At 41.1% G+C, this 10,836-nt stretch overlaps 1 protein-coding gene across 1 annotated transcript; it reads left to right on the top strand.

The window, feature by feature from the left end:
* Positions 1–321: 321 nt before the first annotated feature.
* On the top strand, positions 322–2,796 carry LOC116032027 (transcription termination factor MTEF18, mitochondrial-like). The gene has a single exon (XM_031274412.1). The coding sequence runs from the start codon at positions 678–680 to the stop codon at positions 2,472–2,474; it is 1,797 nt and encodes a 598-aa protein (XP_031130272.1). The 5' UTR covers positions 322–677; the 3' UTR covers positions 2,475–2,796.
* Positions 2,797–10,836: the final 8,040 nt, after the last annotated feature.

The following is a 10,836-nucleotide window of genomic DNA, read 5'->3' on the forward strand; positions in this document are numbered from 1 at the left end:
ATCTCATAACTTGAAACAAACAAGGTAATATAACATTACTAGACTCAGATTACCTAGGTAATCTCAGATGACCCGAACCTAACGACCCCTTAGTAATTACAGAGTACCAAATCGATTACGAAATCAATAGTTGATGTTTTAATTGGTTAAAATTTATAGTCAATGACTAATTTAGTAATTACGACCTAGTCAAGGGACCAAAATAATCATTAATTTTTTAAAAATAAAACAAATTAAAAGAAGGAAAAAAAAAAGAAAAAAAAAAAAGAAAAAAAAAGAGAAGAATGAAGAAGACGGCAATAGGAGAAAGAAAATGGGGAGGAAACCATAAACCCTACTTCTTGGGGGTTTATGTGTAACCAGAAGTCGGCAAGTTTCATTCGGAAGAAATTCCATTACTTTCTGAAGCCAGAGGCCAAATCTGCTCAAAGGTCCCTCAAAAAAATATTTAATTCAGAGGTACGGAGTATACAAATTTTGAACCTCCCTCCCTAGTCTCAAAATTTGTTAATTTCTCTATTCCCCGCTTTGTTTTCTTCAATTTATGCTGGCTGATATACAGAGCTTTCTTCAATCACTCCAAGGATTTTCTTGATCGTACATACTGTGAGACAGGTTAAGGACCAAAGAAACATTTTGAGCTAAAAAGCCATTGTTTGTTAATTGTTGGGTTTGCGATGATGATTCATAAAATCCACAAAAGGGTGTCGCGGAAAATGATTTCACAGCTCAACCACGCGTTGTTTTCCTCTAATATTTCTGTTTGTCAGAGCGGAGGCTCTTCTTCTTGTGTTTCGCAGAGTCTACAGGCGTTTACATTGATGAGAAATCGATGTTTTCGAAGTTCTGGACTTAGTCAGTACTCCAAAGCCACCGCAACTGAATCCACCAGTCAGACTCCCAGTTCTCTTAATGCTATTAAAATCTCCCGAGTGGCTAAAAGTGATGCTAAAGCTGCACTCTTTGAATATTTGCATTATACTAGAGGATTCGATTTTGTTGATGCTGAGCATATTAGCAAGAGCTCACCTTGTTTCCTTCAGAAATTGCTATTGAAGGTTGAAAATGAGGAGGATGTGTCAAGGGCGTTATCGAGGTTCCTTAGATACCATCCCATTAATGAATTTGAGCCATTTTTTGAAAGTCTGGGTTTGAGCCCGGATGAGATTGCTTTGCTACTTCCACGGAACTTGATGTTCTTGACTGATAATCATTTGTTGCTTGATAACTACCATGTTCTTTCTAGTTATGGGATTCCTCGCTGTAATATCGGGAAGATATATAAGCAAGCAATTGAAATTTTTCAGTATGGTGACGGGGTGTTGAATAAGCAATTGATGGCTTGTGAAAAATTGGGTTTAAGTCGATCCACGGTAATAAAGCTGGTGAGCTACTCCCCTACTGTTTTGGTTGGTGATGTAAATAATGAGCTTTTTGAGGTGATTGAGAAATTTAAAAAGATGGGTTTTGGAAATGATTGGATTGGAAGTTATTTGTCCAGTGAACACTCGTGCAATTGGAGTAGAATACTCAGTACAACAATCTTTCTCAGTGAAGTTGGATATAATGAGCCACAGATGGGCACTCTGTTTAAGGCGAATCCGGCATTGCTATTTGAAGGCTCTGGGAAGTGTGCTTACGTGTTGGTAGCTCAATTAGTGAAGCTAGGTCTTGACATGGATGAAATTCATTCATTGCTTTTGGAATATCCTGAGATCCTATCTTTGAAATGCACTAAAAGGCTTTGGAAGGCAATGAACTTTCTTTTTGAGATTGGAATGGAGACCAAGGAAATCGCGAAAATTGTATCTAGCCATATAGAATTATTGGGTTCAAATTCTCTGAAACGACCCAAGACTGTCTTGAAGTATTTCAAGGGTGATAGGTGTCATTTACGTCAAACTATAGTGGAAGACCCTCTGAACTTGTTCAGGTTAGCTTCCAAGTCGGAAATTAAGAGCATTGAGCAGACAGCTTTCCGCAATCCTGCTACCTCTTCAGAAAAAACAACATTCTTATTGAAGTTAGGTTACGTAGAAAACTCAGATGAGATGACAAAAGCTTTAAAAATGTTTCGTGGCCGAGGAGACCAGTTACAGGAGAGGTTTGATTGCCTGGTAGAAGCTGGTTTGGATTGCAATGTTGTAGTAAGCATGGTTAAAAAGGCTCCTACACTACTGAACCAGACCAAAGATGTGCTCGAGAAGAAACTGGGTAGTTTGGAAAAGCATTTGGGGTATCCTGTGGAATCAATTTTGTCATTTCCGTCCTACCTATGCTATGATATGGACAGAATAAATCTTAGGTTTTCAATGTATGCATGGCTTAAGGAAAAGGGCGTGGCAAAGCCCATGTTGTCGCTAAGCACTCTCCTTGCATGTTCAGACGCCCGCTTTATAAAATATTTTGTTTATGTACATCCAGAAGGTCCAGCAATGTGGGAGACTTTGAAAAAAGTATATCATGTAAGCTAATACCGATTTTACCCATTCAGTTTTTGGTATATTGTTTGACTGCCTAATTTTATCCAGGCTCATTATTTTTACACTTACAGTTGCTTTTTTTACAACCAACTTGTACTTATAGTTAGTTGTAAATTGATAAGTCACTGCACATCAATTCATCTGAGTTAATACCACACTTCAGTGAAGAAGTTATATATTTCAAATGTGAATAGTGAACATTAGAATATGTACTTTGCTTATGCATGTAGAAGAAAAGTAACTTGTACTTTCTTGAGATCAACAATAATTCTTGTTTCCTTGTATATTTCTGACTCTTGGAACTCTCCTAAAATGGGAGCATCCTACTATGGCTTGCTACTTATCCTCTTTATGTTTTAATCAAGGCTGGATCTTTCTAATTGGATAATATGAATGGAATGTTGAATATTGAATGTTGAAGGTTGAATGACATGGCATATTGTTGGTACCTGAAAAATATCTGATGTTTTTTTTTTTTTTTTTTTTTTTTAAGTGATTTGCAGAGTGCTTTTGTTGTGTGTTAACAGTGCAGTTTTATAACTGTGTTCAGGTTTTTTTTTTTTTTTTTTTTTTTAAGTGATTTGCAGAGTGCTTTTGTTGTGTGTTAACAGTGCAGTTTTATAACTGTGTTCAGGTTTTTTTTTTTTTTTTTTTTTTTAAGTGATTTGCAGAGTGCTTTTGTTGTGTGTTAACAGTGCAGTTTTATAACTGTGTTCAGGTTTTTTTTTTTTTTTTTTTTTTTAAGTGATTTGCAGAGTGCTTTTGTTGTGTGTTAACAGTGCAGTTTTATAACTGTGTTCAGGTTTTTTTTTTTTTTTTTTTTTTTAAGTGATTTGCAGAGTGCTTTTGTTGTGTGTTAACAGTGCAGTTTTATAACTGTGTTCAGGTTTTTTTTTTTTTTTTTTTTTTTAAGTGATTTGCAGAGTGCTTTTGTTGTGTGTTAACAGTGCAGTTTTATAACTGTGTTCAGGTTTTTTTTTTTTTTTTTTTTTTTAAGTGATTTGCAGAGTGCTTTTGTTGTGTGTTAACAGTGCAGTTTTATAACTGTGTTCAGGTTTTTTTTTTTTTTTTTTTTTTTAAGTGATTTGCAGAGTGCTTTTGTTGTGTGTTAACAGTGCAGTTTTATAACTGTGTTCAGGTTTTTTTTTTTTTTTTTTTTTTTAAGAAAGAAAAGCCCCTATAGTGTGTTTCTGTGTATGAACATTGCAGTTCTACACATCCACCACTGGTATCAATTTTTATTGGGAAAAGGGTCAAATAGACCCCTAAACATTATACAATAGTGCAATTAAGTCCTCAAACTTTAAAAAAGTTCAATTAAACACATAAACTTGTCATTTTGATGCATTTGCACCCAATAATAGGTAACCAACCAACCGGTAATATCTGTTAATTTTAAATTTCGGACGATTATTCCGCGACCGGCGTCGCCTCATCATTGAAGAAGGCAACCATTGTTAAAGCTATGTTTGTGGCACGGCGGAGGAAGCTGTTAAATGCCTGAGTTTATGATTGTGCTGCTAGAGCTATGTGTGGGGTTAAAGCTACAATCAACATCGTTTACCCGCCGCCGACGACTGGTTCACCCTCCCTCTCTACAACAACAGTAAGCTCACTTCCCATCACCAGATTTGCTAAAGGAATTGCCCACTAAACATTATATTTCTTTCAGCCCACTTTTTCAAGCCCTTACAATCTTTCATCAACGAGGAAGATGAAAAAATTGCTAAACACTCTCCCTGTAAATGATTTTCTAAAATCATCATTAACCACCGTCGTCGCTGCCGCCGCTCCAAACATCCATCTCCCTTCCACCTCCCTAACCAGCAACGTCCTCTACACCATGACCCTTCCAACTTTTCCGGAACTGGCAAAAAAATCCGGCACCCAAGTGTCATACATCAGAATGGACTTCTTTTTGAACGAGCCTGGCCTCTGGTTCCGGTTAGCTAGAGGAAGTTCTAAATGAGTTCTTCCCAAACCCGCAAAATCTGATCCTTGCCGGCGGTGGGCTCTTTCACTGTCAACAACCAGTTCGGAGTTTGCCTGAACCAAGGAGGAGTCGGGGTTCAATTTGGGGATTCCGTTACTAGTTTTGATGATTCACAGCCGGCGTTGTCCCTTCCGTTTCACGGTGACTTCTTGGCCAACTTTCAAATTTCGCCGGAAATGATGCTGGGAGATATGCTTCATCAATTCCTAAAATAATCCTTTAAAAAAATCATGTAAAAAAGGTGACGAAGATCGACTAGTGGTCAACGGCAGAGTACGGTGGTAAATGGCAGAATACTGCAATCAATGACGAAGGCTTACCGGTAACCTGCTGGTTACCGGTAAATTAGGCTTATTTGACTCATTTTAATGAGTTGAAGTACATAATTGCACTCTTTTAAAGTTTAAGGGTATAATTACACTTTTGTATAAAGTTTGAGGGTGTATTTGAACCTTTTCCCATTTTTATTTATTTATTTTTTGAAAAATAACATTCCATTAAACCAAGTCCAAAGATAAAACGTTAGAAATGATAGGGGAGTGCTTGAGTACCACTCCGAACAATCTGACATGGAAGCGGATTGTTCGCTGATAATTCACTCAAAAGTTGTTTAACAATAGAAAGGATTAAGTGGAACGATGAGACTCCTCTGTTGGTTGAGCGACAGTTTGAACTACCAGCAGGAAAAACCAGTATCCTTAAGCCAACTCAAAGCTCCAGCTTCCCTTATAGGCTTATAGCCACTACCTCATCTTCATTAGTTGAGAAAACACCGTCCACTGGAACTCCTGTCGTTGCACTGAATGTGCAATGCACATCTCTCAGAACCATGCCAAATCTCATTTTTGCTTATTCCTTATCAATAGCAACATCCACGTTGAGTTTGAGGAAGCCAGGTTAATAGGGTTGCCATTTGATTTGTTAGCTGCTTATACTTGGATTTCTCTGAATGCTTGGATTTGTTGCCTCTCTCCAATCTGCCAGGAAATTCTTTGCTTTTATTTGTTCGCTGGTTGGGGTTTCGGTAATTCCAAGCCTGATCATTTATCTATTCCCAAATCTCCCAGCAACAAATTATAAAGATGCAACAAATCTCCCAGCAACAAATTATAAAGATGCAACAAATCTCCTTGTTCATTGAGGAGTAAATTCTGTTGAACAAATCATGGAAATGGATATCACTTGTAGGTGACTGTTGTAGCCTCATATTCATAATTTCCCAACACTCTTTTGCAAGCTTGCACTCAATGAATAAGTGAAGGGTAGTTTCTTTATCAGCACCACAAATAGAACACCATTCTTCACAATTAATTCGCCTAGTTCCGAGTATTGCTCTTGTAGGCACACAATTAATACACACTTGCCAAAAAAATATTTTAACCCTAGGGGGGGATCTTGAGTTGCCAGAGTAGAGACCACAACTGCTTGTCTTCTTCCCTGAGTTCACCACTTGTAGTTTTGTAGGAACTCTTAACAGAAAATTTCCCATCGTCTTCAAGCCCCATATCACTCTATCATTCGCACTTTGACTTGCCAAAGGGATGCTTAGAATAAGATCATCTCTTGTGGAGAGTATAGTCGTCTTCTTCCCTGAGTTCACCACTTGTAGTTTTGTAGGAACTCTTAACAGAAAATTTCCCATCGTCTTCAAGCCCCATATCACTCTATCATTCGCACTTCCCATCGTCTTCAAGCCCCATATCACTCTATCATTCGCACTTTGACTTGCCAAAGGGATGCTTAGAATAAGATCATCTCTTGTGGAGAGTATAGTCGTCTTCTTCCCTGAGTTCACCACTTGTAGTTTTGTAGGAACTGTCTTCTTCCCTGAGTTCACCACTTGTAGTTTTGTAGGAACTCTTAACAGAAAATTTCCCATCGTCTTCAAGCCCCATATCACTCTATCATTCGCACTTCCCATCGTCTTCAAGCCCCATATCACTCTATCATTCGCACTTTGACTTGCCAAAGGGATGCTTAGAATAAGATCATCTCTTGTGGAGAGTATAGTCTTGATAATCTGTTGGAAAGTTGCACTAAAAATGGCATTTTAAGTGGTCATTTTGTGGTATAAATATATGTGGGGTCCACTACCGATTTGGGTCGGGTCAAAGTGGATTCAGATTCTTCGTAGTTAGATGAAGAGATCGATATATTATACGCTCAAAATGGATAATAGGTGAATGACAAATTGGTTCTCAAAGTAAACCCATTTGAGATGGAATTTGGGTGAGGAAGAAAGCTTGTGTAGCTTTTGTCCCACATTGATTGGGAATGAAGATTTGCCCCACTATATATACAAGGGTCCTTTTATGACTAAGTAACTTGTATAGCATAGATGCTCTCTCTCAAGCGCGAGGGGGAGGGGGGTGGCGGGGTACATATCAAATCCCAAACGATGTCTCGGAGGTACGCAGGCTATGTCTCGCACCGTAACTCGAACGACCTTTCAATGGATTAGTAGTGGGTGTAAATGGGTTGCTAGTGGAGGGAGGTTACACATGGGGCAATATGAACTTATGGATTATTTAATTATTTAAATGGATTAGTAGTGGGTGTAAATGGGTTGCTAGTGGAGGGATGTTACACATGGGAATTAAATGCCAGATTTAATGCAATGATCCCATCCTCTACTATATATTCGTTACAAATTTGTAAGAACAAGCATCACAGAACACACGAAACACAAACACTTTATCTCCTCAAAACTCTGCTCATCCGTTCCTTCAAGCCATCTGCGTTTCATCCCACGTTTTAGTTCATCGGGCTTCAAGTTTGTGTGCTCAAACGCAGGAGTCGTAGTACGTTTTATCCTGGGTAACCTAGGCAGCAACGCTCCAGCACCCCGAGAGGCGGTAAATAAGGTTTTAAGGATAGTGGCAACACGACTCGTGCTTCCAACCACCCCGAAGTTCATACAGTTCAACCCACTCAACATCTAGGTTTATTCAACCTCGTGTGGTTTTATTTATTGATGTAACTAATCCTTTGTGGATTATTTTTATTATTGTTATTTGTTGTATTTTCCATTTTCTTTGTGATTTTCGAGAATCAGATTCCTACACAATCTCCACATCCCAACTCTTCCCGGATGGGTCCATAAGGGCAGAAACCTTGGCATTCTCTATGAGAGGGTATGGAAAAGAAGATATTTTTGAATTGTTTTTATCAGAAAACTAGTTATCTCTCCAAATGTTGATCTGATCACCAATCCCAATTCTCCATCGTATGCTTCTTCTAAGAATCTCCTGAGTTTGAAGCAAACTAGACCAAATGAAGGATGGATTTGTACCCCTTATTGCCTCAAGGAAGGAAGGATTTGGATAATATCTAGCTTTGTATATACGAGCAACAAAAGAGTTTGGGTGTATGGATTAATCACTAAGACTGTTTGCACAACATTGCCAAGTAGAAATCCCCCATATTCTGAAACCCGAGGCCACCCCACTATTTTGGAGCACATAAATATTTCCAGGATTTGCAATGGATTCCTCCGTTTTCTCTCCCTCTTTCTCTCCACTAGTAAGCATTTAAAGTAGTTTCTATCTCTTTAATTAGTTCCTTGGGAAGAAGAAAAACCCCCATAGCATAGGAGGGGAAGGCCTGAATAACACTCTTAATTAAGACCTCTCTCCCATCCCTTGAAAGAAATTTATGATTCCATCCTTGTATGCGGTTTAAAATCTTATTCTTGATGAATCCAAAAATCTGTCTCTTGTTTCTGCCCACTATCATAGGCAAGCCAAGATAGTTGCCACTGATATCACAACGATCAAATCCCAAAATCACTCACAGTATCTCTCAGCTCTATATTGACATTGCTACTAAAGCATAGGGAGGACTTCTCAAAATTGATAGTCTGCCCGGATGCCTTGGCGTAGCATTCTAGTAGGTACTTGAGATTAAGAGTCTATAGAATTAGCCTTAAAAAAGATATAGTTGTCATCTGCGAAAAAATGAGACATTGAGGGGGTTGATCTACCAACAGAGATTCCATGAAGTTTTCCCTAGATTCATACTTATATGCATAGCAATAAAACCTTCAACAATGATAAGAAAAGGATAAGGGGTCACCTTGTTAGAGTCCTCTTTGAGGAATAATTGGCCCAATATCTTCTCTTTGATTCAAGACGTACTAATTCACTAAAGACACGCATTCCATCATTAGGTTAACCCAGTTGACAGAGTAATTGGCCAAGCAGCATTCGATCCGAACCATAGGCATACAAGCGGATGCATGGAAGACAAACGGCCGCCCGTTACATTGACACGACACATTGAAGAGGGGAATTACTCCAACGGATCCCTCCATTATTACCTGGCACATTACTCCAACAACTCCCCGTCATCATTATTCGGCATTATGAGTACATTACACTCATCAGAAGAAGGGTCATTGCACTAGTATAAGTAGTCGACCCTATTGTAGAGAGGAGGGGACTCTCTGTTTCTAACACACAACACTATTGTCATCAAACACTATTATACTATTGACTATACTCAGATTAATAATACATACCGGTAACAATACTTACCGTCATTGGTGCTCTTGTTGAGAGTTGAGGCCAAATCTCAAGCAAAGCTCTACATATTACGAAAGAAAGCCACCCCGGTGCCTTCCATAGCAGGGCATCCGCCTCCTCAAATGGCGTCGCCTTCTCATCCACAACGTTGCCTCCTCTAGCGGTGTCGCCTCCTCCTTCTCCAGCGGCGCCTCCTCATCCACAGCGTCGCCTCCTCCTCCTCCAGCGGCGCCTCCTCATCCACGGTGTGACCTCCTCAAGCGGCGTCTTCCTCATCAAGCGACGTCGCCTCCTCATCCACGGCGTCGCCTCCTTCAGCGGCGCCTCCTCATCAAGTGGCGTCCGCATCCTCCAGCGACGCCTCCTCATCAAGTGGCGTCACCTCCTCAAGTGGCGTTCGCGTCCTCATCCACGGCGTCGCCTCCTTATCAAATGGAGTCCGCCACCTCAAGCGGCACCTCATCATCAAGTGGCGTCCGCCTCCTCCAGCGGCACCTCCTCATCCATGGCGTCGCCTCCTCAAGCGGCGTCTTCCTCATCAAACGGTGTCACCTCCTCCTTCTCCAGCGGCGCCTCCTCATCCACGACGTCGCCTCCTCTAGCAGCGTCACCTCCTCCTTCTCAAGCGGCGCCTCCTCATCAAGTGGCGTCGCCTCCTCAAGCGGCGTCCTCCTCATCAAATGGCGTCTGCCTCCTCAAGCGGCGTCTGCCTCTCAAGCAGCCCCTCCTCATCAAGTGGCATTTGCCTCATCCAGTGGCACCTCCTCATCAAGTGGCGTTGCATCCTCAATGGCGTCGCCTCCTCAAGTGGCGTCCGCCTCCTCATCCATGGTGTCGTCTCCTCAAGTGGCGTCCTTCTCATCAAATGGCATCGGCTCCTCATCCACGGCGTCCACCTCCTCAAGTAGCGTATTTTCTGTGTACCTAGTGGTCATGGTCCGTCGTGACTAATTTCGTACAAATAAAAAAAAACTCTATTCCCTTAGGACCGGCACGAGATCCGATCTTGCTAGCTACCTGACGGGAGGGTTTTTTTGGGTAAAGCTTAAGGCTTTGTTATGAAAACACCACACTCTATTCTCTTAGGGCCGGCACGAGATCTAATCTCGATAGCTACCTGACGGGAGGGTGTTTTTCTAGGTCAAGCGGAAGGCTTGGTTTCGAAAACACCACACTCTAGTCCCTTAGGGTCGGCACGGATCCGATCTCGCTAGCTATTTAACGGGAGAGCGGATCTTCGACCGAACCTACGGCCGATCGAAGTGAGCTCGTGCACAAAACGCCAAAAAAAATGGAACTGCGTCGAGGCCATCCCTTGGCCACTCTTGGCCAAGGCCCGACCTCGGCCACTCTTGGTCGAGGCCTGACCTCAGCCACATGCCTCGGCCACTTTTTGCCAAGGCCCTACAGCCGCCACGTTGGCCTTTAAAAAGAATTTAAAAAAAGCTTATTCATCTTGCTTTGCACTATTACTACTCCCTAGTTTACTCAGCTATGCTCAGAAACTGGGGAGTAGGGGGCTTGTGACAATGTAATTGGGCAAGCAGCACTCGACCCGAACCATAGGCATACAAGCGAGCATGGAAGACAAACGGCCACCCGTTACACTAACACGACACATTGAAGAGGGGAATTACTCCAACGGCTCCTTCCATTATTACCTGGCACATTACTCCAACAACTCCCCGTCATCATTATTCGGCATTATGAGTACATTACACTCATCAGAAGAAGGGTCATTGCACTAGTATAAGTAGTCGACCCTATTGTAGAGATGAGGAGACTCTCTGTTTCTGACACACAACACTATTGTCCTCAAACACTATTGTACTATTGA

The sequence above is a fragment of the Ipomoea triloba genome, chromosome 10 (assembly GCF_003576645.1).
Source record: "Ipomoea triloba cultivar NCNSP0323 chromosome 10, ASM357664v1".
NCBI classification, from domain to species: Eukaryota; Viridiplantae; Streptophyta; class Magnoliopsida; order Solanales; family Convolvulaceae; genus Ipomoea; species Ipomoea triloba.

Excerpts from the sequence above, each read along its gene's own strand:
- LOC116032027 (XM_031274412.1), top strand. The coding sequence starts at position 678 with ATGATGATTCATAAAATCCACAAAAGGGTGTCGCGGAAAATGATTTCA.